Source organism: Xenopus laevis, chromosome 9_10S (genome assembly GCF_017654675.1).
Source record: "Xenopus laevis strain J_2021 chromosome 9_10S, Xenopus_laevis_v10.1, whole genome shotgun sequence".
In the NCBI taxonomy this organism is placed as follows: Eukaryota; Metazoa; Chordata; class Amphibia; order Anura; family Pipidae; genus Xenopus; species Xenopus laevis.
The window spans coordinates 116588721-116614461 of record NC_054388.1 but is presented as its reverse complement, the minus strand read 5'-3'; the positions used below and the strand labels follow the sequence as shown (position 1 = coordinate 116614461).

The following is a 25741-nucleotide window of genomic DNA, read 5'->3' as shown; positions in this document are numbered from 1 at the left end:
ACATAAAGGGGCTCCTTTCCTGCCAGATGTATTAGAGCTCACTCAAATAACTGATTCCAGTACAAACAAAATAACTGCCTTTTGCACAAATCCTGCATGTAGAGAGACATGATGTCTGGTGAGTTTAATAGAGTGACCTCTAATACATCTTCTAGGCAAAAGGAGCCCCCCCTATAAGATATATTGGATCATTCATCTGACACTGAGGGATAGTGAATATAAACTTGATTATTTCAGAAACAGTACAGAATATGTAATTGATTGTATTTAGAAAGTTTCTTATTTCAGTATGAGGAAGTGTAAGGAACGTACCTGGTGGTCTAGTGGGGGGGTGGCAGGGACGCCTGCCGCCCCCTCGGTGGGGATGCCCGCCGCGACGAGCGGCTTCATTTAGGCCGCAGGCGCTGGCGTCTTAGGGCGCGCGCGGCGCACTCTTGTGTAATTTAAACGTAGTGACGTCAGCGCACAATGGCACGTAATTCAAACCCTATTTAAAGCCCATTAGGGCTGTGGGACCTTGCCCGTGATAGGATATCGTTTCCTGGTGCTTCTGAGCCTTGTGCTATTCGTTGTTATATCCTGAACCTGTTTGATCCCTGTTGTGACCCCTGCCTGGCTATTTGACTATTCTGACCTCTGGATCCTGACCCCCTGCCTGAATACTGACTACCTCTTCTGATTAACCCTCTGATTGACTTCCTGGTTTGACCCTTGCCTGCCTGACTACGTTTATTCTCTGCCTGCCCCGACCCGGCCTGTTCTGACTACTCTATTGCCTAACGCCTTGTACTACGACCTTCTGCCCAAAGACTTTGCTATCAGTCGTGCCCCTCTGTCTATCCAGAACCCTCATCTTGCACCTCTCATTTAAGTCCTGGTGGCATCCAAGTAGCTGAGGGCTCCTCCCGAGGCCAACGGCGGTCACACTACTGGTGAAGCACGAGCCGAGACCAGGGTGCCTGGTGTTTGTTCTGGTGTTGGGTGCCGACCGTGACAGGAAGCTTATATGACATTTTCATTTTTGTCATAGTTCAACTTGGAAGCAACAAGTGTCCAATGAGTCGGTCTCTAATAGGAATCTGAGCTCTCGGTGCTTTCATTAGAGAATTCATAGGTAAGTTGTGCAAATAAAAATGAAAAAGAAAATCACCATGAATCCTCCCCAGAATTCCAGTCCTACTGGCTGCTTTTGGTATTACATAAGCACATATATGTATGTATATATAAATATATATCTAATAGATGTATTCTAGGTTGGTCAGTGAGATGTCAGACACCTGCTGGGACACTGCTGTGTATTTTACTTGTACAGAGAGTACACACACGCAGCCTCCATTTATTATTATTTCCATAATACAAAGCTGATAATAAAGGGGATGTTCACCTTCCAAACACTTTTTTTCACTCAGATTGTTCCCCAGAAATAGGGGCTTATTTCAGCTGATTTCCATCTTTCATGTTGAAAGTTGAATGCTGGCATGAGTGTGAGTGTGAGTGGGGCAGCTCAGTGATCCAGGGGCAGGTTCCAATTGGCTGATCCATTAGTTGATCCATTTCTCAGTAGGATCTATGGGGAATATAAGTGTAACTATTGTATCAAGTCTAACAGTTGCCTTTAAAGGAATAGTTCAGTGTGAAAATAAAAACTGGGTAAATGGATAGGCTGTGCAAAATAAAAATGTATCTAATATAGTTAGTTAGCCAAAAATGTAATATATAAAGGCTGGAGTGCACAGACGTCTAATAAAACAGCCAGAGTACAACTTCCTGCTTTTCAGCTCTCTAACTCTGAGTTAGTCAGAGACTTGAAGGGGGGCCACATGGTACATTTCTGTTCAGTGAGTTTGTAATTGATCCTCAGCATTCAGCTCAGATTCAAAAGCAACAGATATGACCCATGTGCCCCCCCATCAAGTCTCTGATTGGTTACTGCCTGGTAACCAGGGTAACCAGTCAGTGTAAACCAAGAGAGCTGAAAAGCAGGAAGTATTGTACTGACTGACATGTTATACATCAAATCACTCCAGCCTTTATACATTACATTTTTGGCTAACTAATTATATTAGAAACATTTTTTATTTTGCACAGACTATCTATTTACCCAGTTTTTATTTTTACACTGAACAATTCCTTTAATGACACTCAGGGATTCTGCTCAGCAGGGACAAACACATTGGGATAGGGAAGGGGAGAGGGAAGTGGAGAGGGAAAGGGGGGAGGAAGAATGGGAGAGGGAAGTGGATGGGGAGGGAATGGGAGAGGGGGCACAGTTTTTGTACAAAAACAGGAATATTATACAGATTAGCCATAATATGAGTTACATTTACAGATGTACAGAGAGTGTGATGTTCCTCACTGGGCACAGGGTTATTAGATACAACAATGTGGATGTTCAATGTGGATTTATGGTTTAAATAAAAGAGTCAATAGGGCATTGGACCACTGGGAGATTCCCTGGTACCCGGCAGATCAGTCCAATCCCAGTACAAATACAAAATGTACCTGTCCCCCCATCAGAACAATGGATGTTACAACATGTTAGGACATGGGAGAGAGAGGCTGGTCACCATGGGAACAAGAATTAAATACAGGCCAAGTTTTATGTTTAATGTGCCCTTTAATGATTTCAATATCAGCACCTGTTTTTCATACCAGTAGTGGGTGCAGGTCACATCATGGCCATGTCCATCGGCTTATCCAGAAGATTAATAGTGATGAGTGAAAGTTTTCTGCCAAAATTATGCCCATAGAATCTAATGGGTGAAAAAATGTTGTTGCCATAGACTTTAGCACATTTTGTTTAATTTCCACCATTTCGTGAATTTTAGGTGTAACTGGTCAAATTTGCCCATCACTAAAGACTAATAGACTTCACCAACCCAAGAAAATCTTCTTAAAAGCCTTTATTCAGCTATGGGCTGTGCCAGCGAGTGCTCAAACATTTATACCCCTCACATTACAGTGACCTCTAGTGGCAAGACACAATATCACACTATTATACAAATGCAGAGTTGCAATTGTAAAAACAATTTAAAATACATAATTGCAATTTTTGTATTTGCTGAAAAAATGAATAAAATGATCCAATATAAGTATGTAAGAGCATTGGAGAGTAGCCGAGTGGAATTGTTTCAGTATATTTGGTAAGCCCAGCAGTAACACAACAGTAACACATTCTTCTATGGATAACACAAAAAGGCAGTTCCAATGTCCAACAAAAGTCTTTCCACAGTCCCAAGAAAAGTCCAAGTAGATAATGGGCAGGAGTAGTGAAGCAGTAGAACCAATGTGCAGAAGACCTTTCCTCTATCTCTAAAGACCAACTACAAGTCTCTCCTGGTGACTCTTGTTATTCCCCTACTGGCCCAGCCTCCCAGTAAGTCCCCGTTGTTCTCATGCAGGTGTGTGGAGACTTGAGAAACCCAGAGCTGCAGCACATTGTGATTATATCATTAGTAACGAGCAGAATTATTGGTCATCCAATCCTGGGATGAAACCTTTCTATTCCCTTATGGGATCCATTGCCTTATATACATTGAAGCAATAACTGACAGTTAGGGGCACATTTACCTAGGGTCGAATATTGAGGGTTAATTAACCCTCGATATTCGACAGTCGAAGTAAAATCTTTCGACTTCAAATATTGAAGTCAAAGGATTTTGCGCTATTCCTACGATCGAATGATCGAAGGAATAATCGTTTGATCGAATGATTAAATCCTTTGAATCTAACGATTCGAAGGATTTTAATCCATCGATCAAAGGATATTCCTTCGATCAGGAAATAGTTAGGAAGCCTATGGGGACCTTCCCCATAGGCTAACATTGGCCTCGGTAGGTTTTAGGTGGCGAACTAGGGGGTCAAAGAAATTTTTAAAGAGACAGTACTTCGACTATCGAATGGTCAAATAGTCGAACGATTTTAGTTCGAATCGTTCGATTCAAAGTCGAAGGTCAAAGTAGCCCATTCGATGGTCGAAGTAGCCATATTCGACCATTCGAAATTCAAACTAATTTTCCTCTATTCCTTCACTCGAACTAAGTAAATGGGCCCCTTAGTGATCAGTGATAAACGTTCTGTAGGTGAGTGATACAGTTTATTGGTTGCTATAAACACACAGGTTACAGGTCACATTCCATCTTATTTCTATATAAACACATAAATACACACACAGCAGATAATTGTCATGGCCGGCACCCAATACCAGAACAAATGCCAAGCACCCTGGTCTCGGCTCGGCTTCACCAGTAGTGTGACCACCGTTGGGCTTCGGGAGGAGCCCTCAGCTTACTTGGGTGCCACCTGGACCTAACGAGGGGTACAAGGCGAGATGTTCTGGCTGGCGAAGGGGCACGGCTGTTTAGCAGAGTCTTTAGGCCGAAGGTCACGGTACAAATGGAGCAGGCAAGAGAATCGTCAGACAGGCTGGGTCGAGGCAGGCAGATATCAAGAATCGTCAGGCAGGCAAGGGTCAAACCGGGTAGTCAATCAAGGGGTTAAGCAGGAAGAGTTGTCGTAGGCAGGCAAAGGTCAGGATACAGAATGCAGAGTAGTCTGGAACAGGCTGGGTCAAACACGGGTAATCAAACAGACTAGATACGGAACAGATCGGATGCACAAGGCTCAGGAAACCACTAGAAACAAGTTCTATCACGGGCACTGGCTGGGGGTCAGAATGGGCCTTAAATACAAAAAATTTTCTCGCCAAAACGTGGGCGAATGCATGCTGACGTAATCACGCCTGTTCCTGTAAGAGGCGCGCCCTAGAAAACAAGATGGCTCTGGATCCGGCGCCAAGGAGCTACGCGGCGGGCATCCCCGCCGATGGCGCGGCGGGCGACCCCGCCGCACAGGTAATATTATTACATTAATACTGAACAGAGACACAACCATCAGGTACAGGGATCAGTGGGGTTTTACTTATATCCCTCCTTGTGTATCTCCCCCCATGTTGTATTTGGTTTTGTCTGGATCTTATGTTTTCTTAAAGAAAGTCTGTTTTTCATTTCTGTCCAGAACTGGAGGTTTTGCCAGATTTGAGGTTTTCTTGACTGTATTTATTCTTGTCTGTTGATCCTGCGCCAGACCCAGTCGTCCCAGTGGTTCTGATCCAATCGCTTTCTCTACAGAACAAAATGAGAGAAAATAAAGATTTCGTCAGTTTAACCTCACAGATCTGTATATTCTGTTCATATCCAAATGACAGTCAGGGTTTCCTGCAGCTTTACAGCTTCTCATTGACTCTGTGCTGCTGGGTGTTACTGTATGTGCTGAGCCAATCAACTGTCCCTGTACCAATACCTGTCCTGTATTATTAACTAAGGGGCAAGGGGGATCCCCCAAATATACCTTGTATCCCCTACACAACTCTCCCAAGAGATATTACATAAACCACATTATGTGGGAATTTATTATAATTAGGGATAAAATGTGCACAGCTATAATATTATATAATGATATTATTTATATAGTGCCACATATAGTACTGTACAGAGATAATACATCATTCCACAGGCATAACAAGAGGGCCCCAGGCTCCCTGTATAAAAAAAATCTTTGGAGGGGCCCAACGCACAGCAGCTCCCACCCAAACCCAACTCCCTGCTGCATTCTCCATGAATTTTGAAAGAAAAAGAGATTTCTATGATATAAAGGAAGCCTAATGTCTCTATTACATTCCCATCAGTCCCTGTCCCAGTGAGCTTGCAATCTAAAGTCCCTTTCACATTCACATCAGTACCTGCCCCAGTGAGCTTACAATCTAAGGTCCCTATCCCATTCCCATCTGTACCTGCCCCAGTGAGCTTACAATCTAAGGTCTCTATCACATTCCCATCAGTCCCTGTCCCAGTGAGCTTACAATCTAAAGTCCCTATCACATTCCCATAAGTGTCTGCCTCAGAGAGCTTGCAATCTAAGGTCCCTATAACATTCCCATCAGTCCCTGTCCCAGTAAGCTTACAATCTAAGATCCCTTTCACATTCACATCAGTCCCTGCCCCCAATGAGCTTACAATCTAAGATCCCTATCATATTACCATCAGCCCCTGCCCCAGTGAATTTACAATCTAAGGTCCCTATCACATTCACATCAGTCACTGCCCCAGTGAGCTTAAAATTTAAGGTCCCTATCACATTCCCATCAGTCCCTGTTCCAGTGAGCTTACAATTTAAGATCCCTATCACATTCACATCAGTCCCTGCCCCCAGTGAGCTTACAATCTAAGATCCCTATCATATTCCCATCAGCCCCTGCCCCAGTGAGCTTACAATGTAAGGTCCCTATCACATTCACATCAGTCGCTGCCCAGTGAGCTTACAATTTAAGGTCCCTATCACTTATTTGCTGCCCTAGAGATCTACAAAAGTGTGGTTGAATGGATAATGCAGCAATGATTTCATATGTGAACTGGAATTTTACTCCCCACCCCCAATAAAGCTCTTTATTACTGCCCAACAAATAGTATTTTCCCTGCTGCTCAGTGGGTGACAGTCAGAGTACTACGCTGTATTTACCCCATACATGCAACAAATCCTTACACAGGGGTGTAATTTTGCCTCCCAACCCCACCCCTGCTCATACATTTTTCGGGGCTAATTTTTTGGATTGTGCTCATATGAACCAGAAAGTAGAATTTGCCAATTCTAATTCTGTTAATTGCAAGAAAAGAACAAAATCTCTAGATATTTCCTAATTAAACAACAGGAAGAGGAACAGTAATTATTATGGAGTCCAGTGAGTGTTAATAAATTCAGTGGGATTCACAGATAAATCAGCCTAAAGCAACTGTATCATCTGTCTGTAATCAGAACCAGGATAGGGGGGTTTGTCCTGTTTAGTGTCCAATGTCTGTCTGTCTGTATCCCCTCATTGTCTCCCTCCCACTGAATCCCATCACTGTGCCCATCACCCACTCACCTGGTACCCACAGGTCTATGTGCTGAGGCACCGCCAGGGATTCATGTTCCCAAATGACTCGAATTTCTTGTTGGCGGAACTTCCCGGGAATCTCACACTTACTGACGACATCAAATGTTTCTTCTTCATCCGTCTGAATGATTTTCTTTGTTGGCTTCATTATTGGGTATTTACCATCTCTAGTGAGCCACTTAATGACAATATTCTTTGGGTAGAATTGACGGAAATGCACTGAATAGAGAACGTTCCCTGATTCCAGCTGTATGAATTCCACTGGTTCCACTATCTGGGGTACAGCTGGAAATAGAATCAAACAGTCAATGTGAGTCCCCCAAGCTCAACTTTATTCCCCATTGGTAAAGATAAAGGGGTTCCCATAAAGTCCCTTTGGGGCCCATTTATTATGTGACTTCGATGATGTCCAGATCACTTTGTCCAATGTTCTCTATTGATTCAACTTCACCCCCAATGTGACTGGGATTCAACTTCAACCGGAACTGTCCTTATAATATCCTTATACTTTATATACAGATATCCATCTATACAAAGTGCTTGCCCAGTACAGTCTATATATGACGGCAGCAAGAAACAAAACATCTTAAATGAACAGTGAGAAGAGACAGATCTCTGGACATTCAGTATAATAATATAATCTGGGGTGCAGGTGTACCCCCACTTACCTTGCTTTATCTCAGTACTAATTGGCTCAGGCAGAGTTTCATGCTGTATAGTGGCACGGAGAATATACAGAATATTCCTATTCACTTCTATGGGGATCTCACACGTGCTTCTGACTTTGTACGTCCCATCTGCATTTTCCACATATTCAGGCTCAGGGCTGAGAACCTTTTTCTGTGCTTTTCCCTGAATCAGTTGCCATGAAATTGTCATCTTTTGGGGATAAAACCCATTTGCATCCAAATAGAACCTGCCGTCCTCTCCCAGTTTAATCTCATTCACTGTGGGACGAGCTGTCAGAGTAAAAAAACAGGAAAATCAAACAAAGTTCATGTCTGTTCGTAAAATCCTCAATTTCTGAGTGCCAGCCCTGGGGACCAGTGTCAGATATTGGGGTTTATGAGTTGCCACATACACTAACACATATTCCTTTGCCTTATGATTTGTGGCACTTATTTCTGGTTGGCCAGTCCACCTGCTCACTCCACTGAGACTCCTTATGTAGAGTTACAAATGATCTCCAGACTGCTAAGGCCAAAGGGCATTACTCTGTCCTCATTCTCCTGGACTTATCTTCTGCTTCTGATACTGATAACCATTCTGTTCTATGTAAGTTCTCCATTCAATTAGTATCTGTGATCATCATCATCATCAAGCTGCATCCTGGTTCTCTTCGTACCTTTCTGACCTCTCCTTCTCTGTTACTTTTGCAAACAAATCCTCTCCTCCTGTTCATCTCAATGTGGGGGTGCCTCAGGGTTCTGTACTTGCTCCTCTCTTGTTCTCCTTGTACACTCTCTCTTTAGGAGACCTTATATCTTCATTTGGCCTTAAATATCACCTCTATGCCGATGACATTCAGATATATTTAGACTCTCCCTCACTAACCTCTGACATTCAATCCCAGATATCAGACTGTTAGTAGCTCTCTCTTCCTGGATGAACCGACCCCACCTCAAACTCAACTTGGCCAAGACTGAGCTCATGGTCTTTCAACCCAAACCGAGCCCTTCTCTTCATTTCACTATTACTATTGATGGCATGACTATTAACCCGGTTAACTCAGCACGCTGCTTAGGGGTCATCTTTGACCAGTCCCTCTCCTTCTCTAATCATATTAATAATACTGCCAAAACCTGTCGTTTCTTCCTCTGCAATATAGCCAAGATACGCCCGTTTCTTTCATAAACAACAGCCAAAACACTAATCCATGCCCTTATCTTATCCCATTTAGACTATTGCAATCTCCTCCTAACTGGTCTTCCTGACTCCCATCTCTCTCCCCTCCAATCAATCTTAAACTCTGCTACCAGGATCCTTCTGCTCTCTCCTAAAAGGGAACCTGCTCAACCCCAACTAAAATCCTTAGCGTGGCTGCCTGTTAAGCAAAGGATAACATATAAAACTTTTCTACTAACACTCAAACCTTCACTCCTCTGCTCCTCACTACATTTCTTCTCTTGTCTCACTATACGTTCCTGGTCGTATTCTCCGCTCTTCTCAGAGTCACCTTCTCTTCACACCATCCACATCCACTGCCATCTCTCGTCTCAAACCCTTCTATCTTACTGCTCCTTCCCTCTGGAATTCCATCCCTGAATTCCTCCATAAGGAATCCTCTCTCAATTTCTTCAAAGAAAAAACTAAGGGGCAAATTCACTAAAGCGCCGAACGCTAGCATTAATTCGCTAGCGTTGGCCATTTTCGCTACTGCGCAAATTCACTAACGAACGCTGGCGTAGTTTCGCTAGTGTTACTTCGCAACCTTACGCCAGGCGAATCTTCGCTAGCGACGAAACTACGCAAATTCACTAACTTCCTCCCCCCTACATTTCCTGACTCATGGCAACTTACCTAGACAGTGGGCACATGTGTAGGGCAAAATAAAAATTTTATTTGCAGATTTGAAGGTTTTCTAGGCATTTGTAGTGCAGATACATGTTCCTCCATTGAAATTTGAATTTCGCGCCGCATGCAAATTAGCCTTCGCTAGCGCAACTTCGCTTTATATAGCGAAACAACGCTAGCGCAACTCCGCAACCTTATGCTACCCCTGTGCGCAACTTCGGAATTTAGTGAATTTGCGAACCGCTGGCAAAACTATGCCTGGCGAAGTGCGGCGAAGTGCGGCGAAGTGCGGCGAAGTTGCGCCTGGCGCAACTTCGCATCTTAGTGAATTTGCCCCTATCTTCTGGAGCACTAGAACATTAGCCTAGTCCTGTCCCTACTGACTATGCCTTACCTTGTGCACTTTTTCATCTCCAATTTGTACCTGTATGTTAGCCTCCCATCCACTTAGACTGTAAGCTCTACAGGGCAGGGGCTTCCTTCCCACTATGTCTCTTACCACTTAAGCCCTTTGTCCTATGATTCTATATATATTTATTATGTGATTTGTCTCCCCCATGTATACTTTGATATATATTGTACTTTTATGCACTGTACAGCACTGCAGCTCCTTAACAGCACTTTACAAATAAAGTTATACATACATACATACATTTTGGGATTTTGATTTTTCCCAGTACTGGTCACTAGAGGGCCCTCTTTCCTTTCCTGGTTGACTTTGGTTACTGTAACTGTCATTCTATCCTTTCACTTGGATTGTCATGTTGGAGTATTTCCAGGACTGTAACACTTTCCATTTATACTTTGTAGGTCAGACAGAGGTGTTTTATTATTCTCTTAATGTATAGATTTGGAAAGGGTATCTACTGGTTTGGGCAATCAAGTTCTGTTGTGAATATATAATAAGGGAAAGGGGGGTGACGATTCCACGTGGGTAAACAAACAGACAGACAGACAGACAGACAAATAACTCACACAACATAATAAGACTTAGCTGGAGAGACACAAAGCTAATGCAGATCAGTTACAATTGCTGACTTTTTTGCTGATGGGAACAGTGTATGTACTGAAATGATATTGTATAATGTTGTATAATTATATATAGGCAGGCTGTAGCATATAAGGGAATTGCTCCCACCTGGGGTCAGTAGCTTTAAGTCAGACTACAGAGTGAGACCAGGACTTTTGGTTCATCAGGAACCTAAGGGCCACACCATAGCTTGATGGGTTCCTCAATTGTGCAGAACTGTATCTCTGTAACTTCCATTAAATAAAGCTAAAGAAATGGTCTGATTTTTAATTTTACTATTATGTGTAAGTGCAAGTTATTGCAGGAAGGAAGGGGCAGAGGCACAGGGAATTTTTGTGGGCCCAAAATCATTTATTGTGGAACAGACAAAGAAAGAGAAGGTTTCAGGGACAACACCAGTGCCTACAGGTAAGTGATGTGCAGGACATTATATTTGGGCTCTGAAAGGTGAAAGGTCCCTTTTGGACAATGTCTACAGAAAAAAAAGGAGCAGAGAGCCTTGGCCCACACTTATAGCCCACTTGCACAGTTCTTTGCACAGTATGTGAGCATCCCCTTGGCACCCCCCCCCCCAGATTAGGCATTATTTATAGAGGCAAATTAGGGAGTGCCAGCAGGCACAAGACACAGGAGAACAGTCTACTTACCACCCATTTACCTCATGTAATTAATGTAATTAAAGCCAAAGTGCAATGTGTCCCAAAATCTCAAGGGTGCAAATGCTCTATAGTTTGGTCCTTAGGGCTTAGTTTCTGCACCTGGGATTTGTAAATAAGGTTCAAGTTTTTATTCTAGGGGCCACTGTGCTATGTACACTGTATTTGTAAGACTAAAGACAGAGTATTATTATCAGGGATGTGATTATTATTTGGGATGTGACAGTTTGTGATGCCCAGTGCAACCCATTAGGTTGTGTCAGGTACTCACCCTGCCCTCCAAGTAACTGCTCCATATAGAAGCTCTCTATTGCCTCAACTGAGATGTTCACTCTACTATTCAGGGGTAACACCCAATGGAACGGACCATCATATATCTCTCCTCTACCAGGTTGGACAGTTCCACATGCAGGTCTCTTGGTGCTGCAAAATATTATAACCAATGTGCCTCACCCATATAAACAGTGCTTCTTTATCATCTAGTAGGGGAGGGGATCAGACACTCCATCCCCTGTTCTGCCTGGTTACAGGCAGGGGAGTGACCGAGTGACTGGAAGCCCCAGAGGCGTCTGGGGAAAAAAGGAGGATCCAGAGAGAGCCTGGGTTTGGAGCCAACTGCCAGGGGTTGTGTGAGAGAGGTTATAAATGAGCCCCTGCTGCAGCATCCAGCCAGAACCAGTTTGTGTGTGTGTGTGTGAAACTGTCCAGGAGTGCAGATAGACTGCTACTTCATGCTATGCAGTTTTAGTTGAGAGGTCTGCATTTCTAGAAGTACAGAGAGAGTCCATTCCAAGTCCAAAGCTGCTAGAGACTCAGGAGTTGAAAGGTGTCACTGATGAGATTGATCCTGCTGCAGAGCTGCCTGTAATCTCTAGTGTGATTGCCTCTGAGAGCACCCCAGTGAGTGAGACACCCAAGGGAGGATGTTGGTATGGATACAAGCATGGGGCCCATGTGTGAGGATAGTTCTTGTGAATTCTCCTGCTACGTGGGAGTAGCTGCTAAGTTCAAAAGAGAAAGGTACTTTTGGGAAAGGTAGCGCTACCTGGGGTATAAGAGCTCTTGGGAAGGGACATTCCATTTCCTGGACACTCCATGTCATACTTACCGGGATAGCCCCGCCCCAGTGCTCCCATCAGAAGGACCCTCCCCAAAGCTTTAAAAGCCCAACCCCACCCCCAAGTCCGGTGTCTTTTTTTCCTTCTGCTTCAGTTAGTTTTTTTTTGCTCCTGTTAGAAGCAAGTTTTCTTTTTAACCTTGGGGAAGCAGTAGGGCTGCTGTTAGCATCCTAGGGACTCGGGTTGGTCCTGGTGATCTTTTACCCCTAAGCACATTACCTCAGGTGGAATCTTCAGTGTTTAAACATCTGGATCAGGTAGGCACAGTTTTTACTGTGGCTGATATCATTGCTTTCCTTGATCCATGTGCCCTCCAGCCTGATTACATCCAGGTCTGTGGCAAGTGCTATGTCCCCCCATCCGTATGCCTACCTGGGCATGTCTAAAAAGTGTCCAGCGGCATTGGGTTATATGGCTCATACACCCTTTATGATTTTTACGGATGGGAGAGGGAGGTGGCAGTTAGGTACGTTATTCTGATGACAAATATTTAGTTAGCGGCCTGAACCTTATGGCCTCCTTCTCTTTTTTCCCCCACATGGGGGTATTATTTTTTTCTTCTGGAGGAATTTAGGTGTCAGAGCCAGCTGCCTCCCTCAAAAGACTTTCCCAAGGTTGAGGTAATTGGCAGCTTCCAGGGTTAAATAAAAGAAAACCCTGAGGTCTTAAATCTACTGGCAGTTAAAGCTAAATTTAAGCTGAGAATGCCACCTTGTTCCAGAGTCTCCTAACTCTTAAAAAAGTATGAGCCATGTTGGCCATTGGAAGAACTGTGCAGCTGCAAGGCTGATATATACGTTCTATGAGCAATGATAATGCAATGCAGTGATAATGCAATACTGTTTCTACGTGCTGAGAGCAGCTGAGAGCAGTTCTATGCAATGATCTGCAGGGTCTGAAAGCAGCATTAAGGCAAGACTTGTCTATATGTGATGTGAATGTTGCAAATACAATGTTAGCCTTCTTATTTGAGCGCTGAGAATACTATGTTGATCTGCAGGTTTGGTTAACAGCAGCTGCAGGTAATTGGGTAATTAGTCTGCAGGTCAGTGTTCAAGTTCAGTTAATGAACAGGTAGATCCCCTCCCAGCCCCTCCCTTAGCAGCTCAGATTGATTATCTGAAACATCAGGTAAGGTTCTGTGTTACGACTCTTTCCTTTATAGTATAGGTTTGTGAACTAAATTAACATGTACTTCTTCTACTCTGCTTCTGATTTAGCTAGCTTAGAAGCTTAGACATTGCTGTATGGAAGGAAGTAAACTGTTTAGCCAGTATATATATGTGTTTATATATGTGTGTATATGCGTGTGTATATGTGTGAGCATGTTGATAATGGCTAGCTGGATGGGCAGCCAGAGAAAGGGGCCTCTTTACTCTTGGGCCGAGTGCTCTGTCTGCATTATGTAGGAATTCCTAGTCCTGTCACTACTGAATATTGCAACCAAACTGACTGTTTGTTTCAGTGATTCTAGAGCTGGCTTTAATAACCAAATACAAATGCATATGTTATACATTTATGGGCCTGTCGCTGCATAAGGCAGTAACCAAACTGTCTGTATATGTGGAAACAAAATGTGTATGTTATACATTTATGGGTCTATCACTGCATAAGGCAGTAACCAAACTGACTGTATATGTGGAAACATTTCAGTGATTCTAGAGCTGGCTTGAATAATCAAATACAAAGGCATATGTTCTACATTTATGGGTCTATCACTGCATTTTCTAGTAATCAAACTGACTGTATATGTGGAAACATTTCAGTGATTTTAGAACTGACTTTAATAACCAAATACAAATGCATATGTTATACATTTATGGGCCGGTCACTGCATAAGGCAGTAACCAAACTGACTGTATACGTGGAAACATTTCAGTGATTCTAGAGCTAGCTTGAATAACCAAATACAAATGCATATGTTATACATTTCTGGGCCTGTTGCTGCATTATGTGGTAACCAAACTGACTGTATATGTGGAAACTTTTTAGTGGTTCCAGAGCTGGTTTTAATAACCAAATATGAATGTACATGTTAGACATTTTTGGTATAGGCACTTTTTAATATTACACCAAACTGAATGTAGATGGGGTAACATCAGTGGTTCGGAGCTGGCTATAATAACCACATACTAATGCACATGTCATACATTAATTGGGCCAGCCACTGGTCACTACTATAACCTTACTGTATGTATATGCTTAAACATTTCAGTGGCTTTGGTGCTTACTAAGGTTATAACTAAAGTAAATGAACATGCTATACATCTCTCTGGTTTGGACACCAATCAATAGAACAACCAAACTGAAGGTAAATGTTAAACTGATGAGTAATGGGTGTGGTAAGGTTCTAGGCATTTCCGGAGCGTGCCTATATAACCTTCAGGTTTGTATGTAAGCATAGTAACACAAGTTAAGGCTCCAGTATCCCTGGGTCATGTCTGTTTCAAGTAACTTTGATTTAGGTTATAAGCATGGATTACTCTTGCAAATAAACCAATAGGGTAACGTATGCTTGCTGATAACAGCAGCCAAGACTGACTTAAAGGCGCTAGCCAAGTCAGATATAGGTATTATGAACTTAATTAAGTACGTCAGCTGTGTTGCAGATAAGTATTATACCCTTATTTACAGCAGTCCATAATGGCTTAGGGGACTGTGTCCCGGTAAGTATTCCACAATCGGTATATGGGTTACAGATACAGTAAAGGTGGTAACTGATGTAGACATGTATCTTGTCTAAATGGATTGGCTAAGGCCAATTCTGATTCATATAAATGTTATGTAATATATAGGATTATGCACCGTTACAAAGATGGTGTGAGAGTAGTGGCCAATTCTGGTTTAAAGGTATACGACTATATTGCATATGGGTGTTATGCAATAGTCAAACAGCAGGTAGGTATTATACAATGGCTGTATTATAACATGAACTTGTAGACCACAACTTTTGAAGTCAACGTGGTCCATATATTTGCTTACATTCAACTATAGGCTGTTGGAATAGTTATCAGTCTTAAGGATCTCACTAATTAGAATCTATGTTCTACGACTGGACTTATTCCTGCTGATTAAGAAAATAAAATAAATACGTATCCTGCTTCTGCGATAGGATTGGCCTGGGGCTAAATGGACGTAGACATGTATACAGTCATATATACATTTAACAAGGATTCTAATATCGCCACAGCTGGATATCAGGCAAGATAAATGTTCTGTATATTCCAATGATAAATCAAGGTCTATTTATAAAACTGGTATGATATTCATCAGGATCTCTTTCTTGGTTACAGGAGTGCAACTTATCTGGTCTCAGTCTGGAAGACAGTGGGTGCATCAGTCAGTGCAAATGTTTGGTTAAATCACACACTGTATACTGTATTCACTACTGCCACAGGGTTTTAGAGCTTTGCAATGAGGTATTTTATAGTACAGACCTATTTAGTTTGTCTCCAATACAATAGGGGTCAGCTCTTGGACTATATATTCATGGGACATATTATTATATTAATGGGTACCATATAAAGCTGGCTGTAAAATTAGGTATTCTCCATCAATTCAGTTATAGCTAAAAGTTTTGATCCACAGGTTCGTTATAACAGGCTATTCTGTAATGTTAATCCATATGGTGGACAGGAAGCATGCAATCTTGGCATGCTGGGTTTTCTAAAGGGCTATGTTACTCTGGGTTTAGCCTTTTACACCACCATAGACTGGCCTGGCTAGTTGAGGTAAGTATCATAGGGCTTAACATCAAGCTATAAAAAGGGTCTTATACACTTTATCCTTTTAGACCAAGGCTGCAGTATCGGCCTTAGGCAAGGTCCTGGTTATTGCATCTCTTGCCAACAGGCTTGGACATGCATGTATGGTTAGTAGGGGAGTTCCATTGCAGAATAATAGGTAAATAATTATATCTCCATACCTAGATTAATTTTAATCTTGAACACTTAAGGATGGTACTGTCCATGTCCGGGGATTTGAGAATAACCAATCTCTAGCAGTATTGTTGGTTGTAATACTTCCTTGAGTCATTCAAATTTCTTCCTATATGGTAAACTCATGGGAGCAGGCCATACAGATTGTTTATAGGCCCAATCTATGGGGTACAATAACTCCAGCTATGTACAGGTCACATCTGTGAAGGCTCGAGGACTGTATCATAGCAAGGTTATGCATATCTGAAGGCATTTCTTTTACCTGGTCTACTCCAGGGCACGCTGATCTTTAATACTATCCAGTCTTGTTTGGTGTTGGATCATGAGCTAAAGATAAAAACAATTTCAATCTGTACAGACTGCAGAATGCTTCTAGATACCTCACAGGGCAGGTAAGGTATTCCCACATTGGCAGCACTCCTTCTCCATAAGTCATTCTACGGACCTCTCATTGAGAGGTGTATTGGTTATGGTCTAGAATAAATACAGGTTCCTTAGTATTAAAGAGACTGGGAACTACACTAGGTGATGCCATGTACCGGTAGTGTCATACAGAGCGGGGTCATGTAGAATACTAGTGATGGTATTTTTCTTTCCCCCTACTAAATCCTCTTTTGCAGGTACCATGCTTTGAGCCATTTCCAAGAGTCCTCTTGTGGATGTTATGCGGTTGGAATAAACGTGCTGGTATGTAGTAGGAGTAAGACTATGTAGAAGTGTTACTCTGGGTTCCTATCCGCTTCTATTTAATTAAGAGATAGTTCTCTCTTTTTAAATGTAATTGTCATGCTGGTTTCACACTCGGTATCATTACTTTGGTGTGGGGTCCTTTAAGGAGTACTATTTCCTTTTATTCTCTTCCAGTCCATTTCCTCTGAAAATAGAGTTAACAGATTTCCACAAGGTGATTTTGGTCCACCTTTGGGGGTTTCATTCTTCTGAGTTTTATCTGGTATAGATTATACTCGGCCACTTCCTTATGTGTAACAAATTCCCTCCCATTGGGATATTAGCTTGCTAAGTCCCGGTAAGTATGACATGGAGTGTCCAGGAAAAGGGAAGATTGTATCATACTTACCGTGATCTTCCTTTCCTGGACACTCCATGTCAGGTTTCCCATCCCTTTTTCGGTAGTTTCTAGAAGCTTATTACGAGACACCGGACTTGGGGGTGGGGTTGGGCTTTTAAAGCTTTGGGGAGGGTCCTTCTGATGGGAGCACTGGGGCGGGGCTATCCCGGTAAGTATGACATGGAGTGTCCAGGAAAGGAAGATCACCTTAAGTATGATACAATCTTCCCTTTTAAACTATACTGTGTGGTTATTAAACCGTTAGTCCCCATATTTCTCTAGTGCAGGAGTGCATTGTGTATGAGTTGCCCAATTTATTTTTCTTAAGTTTTATACAAACGTATACTTGGTTACTGCAAACTGCGTGATTTATTTCCCTGGTGGAATTCCCTTGAGGTGGAATTCCTTAGTACCCACCAGGTGGAGGAACTGTTCTGTAAATCCCAGTTCCCAGTATTTTTCATGCAAAGTGAATTCAGGCTACCTATAATAAACTGTGCCAACAGTGAGTGAGTGTGAGTGTGAGTGTGCCAACAAAGGGTTACAATATCTCCCCAGAAGCATGTTCCACTCAACAGGTCACATGTAATGATATTGAATGTAATAGCTCTGTACACTTCTTTATCTCCCCTACTGTAATCACATATAATGTCCCTGTGCTCTTCTCTATCTCCTCCCCCAGGCTGGGGTGTGTCTGTAGGTCAGTGGGTGCCAGTGGGTTATTAGGTGATACTCACCCCTCACATATAATGTCCCTTTGCTCTTCTCTATCTCCTCCCCCATGCTGGGATGTGTCTGTAGGTCAGTGGGTGCCAGTGGGTTATTAGGTGCTACTCACCCCTCACATATAATGTCCCTGTGCGTCTCTCTATCTCCTCCCCCAGACTGGGGTGTTTAACTCTGCAGATAAATTGTGCCCCATGTTCCTCAGTCAGTGATGGAGAGAAAAGCAAACGTGCCGTACAGGTGATAGTCCAAATAGGTTGGTACTGGGATTGGATATTTGGGATCTGGTACCTCCCACCATTATTAACCAGTTCCTCTCTGCCATTCTCCTTCTTCTTATACCAAGTGACAGTGAGTTTATCAGGGAAATAGCCAGAGATATTACAGTGTATTTCTGCCTCAGTGCCCACATACACATTAGGAGTGAGTATCTGTGACATTACTGGGCGCAAAGAATAATAATGTTAAACATGGATACTTATAAATCCCCATAGGAATCATTGCTGAACTTGTCAACTCAGCCTAGAAGATTGGGTATATAAGGTTTGATTGTATTTCACAGCAAGTTTTCTTGTAGGGGGTCTATACTTATCTATCATTATTTAGTTTGTAGTTGTGCATTACCCCAGGCACACACAGCAAGTGGTAATGTTATGAAGATGTCATCAGAGGGATTTAATTGGATCAGCCTAATGAGGGGAGCTCACGGCTGAGTAATTCCTGGAACAGGGGCTTGAGAACAGTTTTTTGCCTTGGAACTGAAGCCAAAGAAACACCAGAGGAGTTAGAAAAACCTCCATTACACCATCATGTGCTGCAAAGTGAAGAGAAGAAGGAGGTGACCACTGATACTTCTTCATATGCCAGACCTACTGAACTGACTATCATTTCCAGCATGAAGGTTCCAGAACAAACACCCTAGTTAGAAAGTAACCAATGGGGGGCACATATTCCTGGGACCCCAAAAGCTGAGTGGAGTGATTTTTCAGGTTTGCTCAGTCTCCAGCAAACTCTCAAAAGTTTTACGGGAATTCATAGTGATTGGCAGACAATGACCACAACAAATTCAGTGTCTGTAGAATCAGAAACTATACAGACAGCTGGAACTCAAGTTATTGTGTTTTAATGCATAGAATGAGCACCATTGTGAGGAGTGCCCGACTGCACTCCTCTGCCACAACACTCTCAAGATGGCGGCGCCCAAGGGAAGTTGGCAAATCTTAAAGGCCGCCGAAAGACCAGATACACTGCCCGTGTATAGGATTTGTATTTTGCATTCCTGGGTGTGCTGTGCTTATATTCTTGGACTGTTTTCCTGATCTTGACCTCGGCTTTCTTCTGACTATGAATCTATCTGCCTGCCTACAGACCTTCTGCCTGGATAAAGACCACAAACTTTGTTTAATCCTTTGGATACTTTGCGGGGACTTTGCTACCCTATCTTGGCTTCCTCCTTGGCCCTGACTTCCACATCTGAGCCGGTAAGGCCCTGACACTATACACGGGCCATGGACCCATCTGAGGAAGCTCATGGACCCGAATATTGGAAAAGCTTTCCGCGGTATTGCAAGCCGGATGGAGGTGTATGAGAATCAGCAAGTCTGCATTGGGCAGGTTCTTGATGCCCTTCTGCAAAGCACGACTGTGGCCTCATCACTTCCATCGTGTCCCAGTGGCTTCGGCTTCTCCAAATGAACCTATTATTCCGCCGCCTCACCGGAGATCCTGTGGTGTGTCGGGGATATGGGAATCAGTGCCTGATTCAATTTGAATTTCAGCCTTCACAGTATGTTTCTGAGCGAGCAAAGGTGGGCTACATCATTTCTCGTTTAAAGGGCAAGGCTCTGGAGTGGGCTTCTCCTTTCTGTGAGTACCACTGAAGAGCCTATGCAGATTGGCAGAGCATGTCTTTCTGAGCAAGAAAAATATCATAGACGCTCAGCAGGTTTATGCCTGTACTGTGGTGGTAAGGCTCATTTTGCCAACAATTGCCCACTAAAGCCAGGAAACTCCAGTACCTAGGTAAGATTGGGGAGCCTTATCTGGGCAGGGTTAAATCCTCTCCCCAAATGAACTCTCATAGATTCCTGCTTCCATTACAGATCCAACTGTCTGCAGCCATCATTAATGTGCAAGCCTTCCTTGATTCTGGAGTAGCTAGAAACTTTATGGACCAAGCATTCGCCGAAAGTCTACAGATTCCTCTTCTACCATTTCTACCACTATGGGTCCTAGCAATAGACGATAGACTCTTGTCTACTGCTTTCATTTTCAAGACTACATAGTTACATAGTTACACAGTTACATAGTTAAATTGGGTTGAAAAAAGACAAAGTCCATCAAGTTCAACCCCTCCAAATGAAAACCCAGCCCCATACACACACCCCTCCCTACTGTCACATAAATGATATATACCCATATCTATACTAACTTTATGGGTAAAAAGGTCCCCTGCTATTTGTCTATAATGTCCTCTAATGTACTTGTAAAGTCTAATCATGTCCCCTCACAAGCGCCTTTTTTCCCCCAGAGAAAACAACCCCAACCTTGTCAGTCTCCCCTCATAATTTAACTCTTCCCTCCCTCTAACCAGTTTAGTTGCACTTAGTCTCTGCACTCTCTCCAGCTCATTTATATCCCTCTTAAGGACTGGAGTCCAAAACTGCCCCCATACTCCAGATGAGGCCTCACCAGGGACCTATAAAGAGACACAATTATGTTTCATCCCTTGAGTTAATGCCCTTTTTTATACAAGAACTTTCTCCCAACACACTGCCCTTTAGTGTAAAACTTGCATTTATATTATTTTTGCCAAAGTGCATAACCTGCATTTATCAACATTGAACCTCATTTTCCAGTTTGCTGCCCAGTTTTCCAGTTTAGACAAATCACTGTGCAAAGTGGCAGCATCCTGCATGGAACCTATAGTTCTGCACAATTTAGTCTCATCTGCACAAATAGAAACAGTACTTTCAATGGCCACCTCCAGGTCATTAATAAACAAGTTGAAAAGCAAGGGACCTAGTACAGAGCCCTGCGGTACTCCACTAACAACACTGGTCCAATTAGAAAATGTTCCATTTACCACCACTCTTTGTAGTCTATCTTTTAGCCAGTTCTCTATCCAGGTACAAATACTATGTTCCAGGCCAACATTCCTTCATTTAACCAGTAACCTTTTGTGTGACACTGTATCAAATGCTTTAGCAAAGTCTAAGTAAACCACATCCACTGCCATCCCAGAATCGAGGTCTCTACTTACCTTCTCATAAAAAGAAATTAAGTTAGTCAGGCAAGATCTATTACCCATAAAACCATGCTGGCACAAACTCATAGTATTATGATTTGCTATGAAGTCCAGTATCTTATCCTTTATTAACCCTTCGAAAAGCTTTCCTACCACTGAGGTCAGACTAACTGGCCTATAGTTTTGAGGCTGAGAACGGGATCCTTTTTTGAATAGAGGCACCACATTAGCAACTTGCCAGTCTTTCGGCACTATGCCAGATCTCAATGAATCCTGAAAAATTAAGCAAAGAGGTTTGGCAATCACAGAGCTAAGCTCTCTAAGTACCCTGGGATGAATACTATCTGGCCCTGGACCTTTGTTAATCTTAACATGTTCTAGTCTCTTTTGAATTTCATCATGTGTGAACCATGCATCATTAGTTGTATTACTAGAATTGGGACTATTAAGAAGGAAACCTTCACTTACTGGCTCCTCATTTGTGTAGACAGATGAAAAATATGAGTTCAGAATCTGCGCTTTTATTTTGTTTTCATCAACCAGCTGATCCCCCTCTGATAGTGAGGGTCCCACCCCTTCCTGTATGCTGGAACTAACCATGACTGTTGGTTCTCTTCACGTGGAAAATTATTCTCATTTCCTGTCCTTCTGCTCCAGTAGTTTTGGGACTACCTTGGATTCATTTGGACAATCCCTCCATTGATTGGTCATCTTCTCAGATTTCCTGTTGGAGGTCCTACTGCCAGAAGAACTGTCTTTTCCTAATTCTATTCAGCACATCTCCCTTGCTTTGGCTTCCTGCCCATTCCCCCAGCTTATAGAGAATTCACTGATGTTTTCTGCAAGAAATCCGCCAAAAAGATACCACCTCATCGTCCCTACGATTGCCCTGTTGACCTGCTTCCAGGCACAATGCCTCCTCAAGGACGCACCTATCCTCTTTCACCTTCTGAATCCAGAACTGGCCTCTTCCTTCCAGTACTAAGGTGATTCAGAGATTCCTTGGATTTGCCAACTACTATAGGCAATTCATTAAAGGTTTTTTGTCCAACATTTCTCCTATTCTTGCTCTCATCAAAAAAGGGGGATAACCTAGTTGCTGGCATCCACAAGCTTTAGAGGTGTTTGACTTCCTGAAGAAAGCCTTTACTTCTGCCCTAGTCCTCAGACACCCGTATCCCCTCTTACTAGATGCATCTGGCATCGGAGCTGGGGCTATATTATCACAAAGGCAGACTTCAGGTGGGAATTATGATTTTGGAAACCGAGAACATTTAGCTGTCAAGTTAGCATCAGAAGAATAGAGACATCTGTTGGAAGGTTCTTCTCTACTAGACACCATCTTCACTGATCATAAAAACCTTGAGTATACCAAGCCCTTAAGCTATTGAATCTTCGTCAGGTCCGCTGGGCTCTCTTTTTCTCCAGCTTTAACTTTATTATCACTTTCTGTCCTGGTTCTAGGAACAAAAAGGCTGATGCTCTTTCGAGAAGTTTCTCCCCAGAAGATCGTTACTTTGAAAACAACAATCCTATTATTGCACCTTCCAGAATCATTGCTTCACTACTTCCACAATTTGCTTTTCATCTTCTCAGCTCCCTCCAACACCCCTGTAGGTATAGTTTATGTTCCTCTGGAACTTCGCCACTCAATTTTACAACAGACCCACAGTTCCAAACAGGCCGGCCATCCCAGGGTGAGAAGAACTATTGATTTTCTGAATTGTCTGGTCTGGTGGCCCTCACTACAGAAGGATGTCAAGGAATTAGTGGCCTCTTGCTCCATCTGTGCCGTCTCTAAATCTAGTCATTCATGTCAAAGTGGGGTACTCCACCCATTACCTGTTCCTTCCCGTCCATGGACTCATCTGGCAATGGACTTTAGTTTGGAATTACCTCCTTCTTCGGGTAATACAGTTATATGGGTGGTAATTGATCGAATAAGCAAGATGGCACACTTCATTCCGTCACTGAAATTACCCTCTGCAGCAGAACTCTCTCTATTGTTCATTTCACATATTTTCAGCGGAAATAGTTTTGGATAGAGGCACTCAATTTGTCTCAAGATTTTGTTGGTCCTTATGCAAATCTTTGGGCATCTCATTGCAATTTTCTTCTGCCTACCATCCCCAATCTAATGGAGCAGTTGAACGTGGGAATCAGGCTCTTGAGCAATTTCTGAGATGCCATGTTTCTTTATGCTAAAATGACGGGTCCAATCTCCTCCCTTGGGCTGAGTTCTCTTACAATAATAATTCCCATATCTCTACTGGAAGATCCCCTTTTTTGTGTATCTACTGACAACATTCTTTGGCTTTTCCCCAAGATCTCCTCTTGTCTGATGTACCCGCAGCCAATGATCAAATTACCCATATGTCTGCAATTTGGTATGCTACGAAAGCCAATCTCAAAAGTCATTCGCTGATAAGAAACAGCAACCTTCCCCTCAATATTTCGTGGGAGACATGGTTTGGCTTTCCACCAGGAATATCCATTTAAAGATACTTTCTCCTAAGCTAGGCCCTAAGTTCATTGGTCCTTTTCCTATTTTAGAAATTATTAACCCTGTGGCTGTTCGACTTCAACTTCCTCCTGAAATGCAGATTCCCAATGCCTTCCATGTGTCTCTTGTCAAGTCTGTCACACCTGGCCAATCTTCTTCTAGATCTTCTCCTCCTGCTCCAATAATCCTGGATTGTCAGCAAGAATATGAAGTTGAAGAAGTTCTAGATTCTAGGATCTCAAGAGGTGCCCTAAAATATTTGATTCAGTAGAAAGGTTTCGGTCCTGAAGAATGTTCTTAGGTGAAGCAGTCGGATATTCATGCTCCCCAACTTTTGCGTAAATTTCACAGTTTCCTTTCAAACCAGATCGTGGAGGTCCTGAGGCCCCCCGTGGGGAAGGGGGTACTGTGAGGAGCGCTCGACGGCACTCCTTTCCTCCGCCACGACGCTCTCAAAATGGCGGCACCAAAGAAAGACGATGCATCATGACGCTGGCACGTGATGCCGGCGTCAACACACAGTGCACCAAATTCAAATTTTAAAAGCCAACAAAAGACCAGATACACTGCTCATGTATAGGATTTGTATTCTGCATTCCTGGGTGTGTTGTGCTTATATTCTTGGACTGTTTTCCTGATCTTGGCTTCGGCTTCTTCTGACTACGAATCTATCTGTCTGCCTACTGACCTTCTGCCTGGATAAAGACCACAAAGTTTGTTTAACCCTTTGGATACGTTGCTGGGACTTTGCTACCCTATCTTGGCTTGCTCCTTGGTTCTGACTTCTGCATCTGAGCCAGTAAGGCCCTGACAACCATAGACAAAGCAATTTCAATGGAAAGAATGTCACATGTTTCAGGAAACTTGCACTCATTCCATTCCATCTATAGAACAGTTTTGTTCTTCCTAAATCTTTTTGAAAAGATAAAGTGCACTGTGTGAATCCTTGCTCAAGGGCTCTCACACTGAAAAGAAGCCTCTGCTGTGCACCGGGGGCTCTAACAAGTGTGGGATTGGGATACCAGGGGCTACCAGAAAACCTTAGACTGTGGGCTCACTTTCCAAACTATTATTCCTCCTCTCCTCACTGAACTTCTGTATTCTACTAATCTTTTATATCTACTTTCTATATTCTTCCATTATTGAGCCTCTTTTTCCCCATAGGGAATGACCATGAAATAGTTTAGATGTTTAGAAGCAAGAGGCCCACTGACACCTGGGCCCACCGGGAGTTTTCCTCGTATCCCAATGGGCCAATCTGACACATGTAAGGGTACAACCTTTATGGGTTTTCTCTTTATTTGTGATGTAAAATAAAATTCTAATTCTTTTAAACAAATTTATGGCCTCTGGTGAAGTTGGTCCTGATTGGTGCGTATTCCTGTGTAAACTCCCTTTGCTGAAGGTCTGGGGCACATGCACCTGGATCCCCCATTGCATGTGGTATAAATACACCCAGTATCAACTCAACTGATTTCTCAATTGATCTCTACTACCTTTATGGGATAAGAAAACTTCTGTAATATATAAAATGTTGATATGTTGCATACTACTACTAAAAAGAGTAAATATTTAAATAGCTTTGGGTACATTGTGAAGGAATCAGTTGCACCATCATGGAGCCGGCTCAACATAGTCACATAAACAGGTGGGTCTGGATTTTATTGACATTACAGCTCATTAAACCTTTGCTTCCCATGCAAATAAATGATAACAATTATCAGTAGCACCAGTACCTGTGTATGCAGCAGCTGTGACATTTAAACCAATGTTTATTGCCAGTTGTATATTCTTATTTTATGGTTTTGCTGATGTTACACAGTGATTGCAGTTTACTATTGAGGGGCTGAAAAGATACTGTAATGGGCTTAAGAAGTGGAATTCTCCAGCTTTCCCTGGTGCTCCCCAGTGTACATGTTCTCAATGAAGCACCTTCTCGGGGATCTCACCACGTGACCCCTAAATGCAGACAACACTGCATACACAGACACTGAAAAAACATGGAATTT

General features: G+C 42.8%; 1 protein-coding gene across 2 annotated transcripts in view; it reads right to left on the bottom strand.

The window, feature by feature from the left end:
* Positions 1-4600: 4600 nt before the first annotated feature.
* Positions 4601-25741, bottom strand: part of LOC108704218 — a 74241-nt gene continuing 53100 nt past the window's right edge. For both annotated transcript variants that reach the window (XM_041577892.1, XM_041577893.1), the window contains 3 exons: positions 7600-7890; positions 6920-7216; positions 4601-5123 (listed from right to left, as the gene is read on the bottom strand). In XM_041577892.1, the coding sequence (XP_041433826.1) occupies positions 4975-5123; positions 6920-7216; positions 7600-7890 (737 nt within the window). In that variant the 3' untranslated portion in view covers positions 4601-4974. The remainder of the gene's footprint in view (positions 5124-6919; positions 7217-7599; positions 7891-25741) is intronic.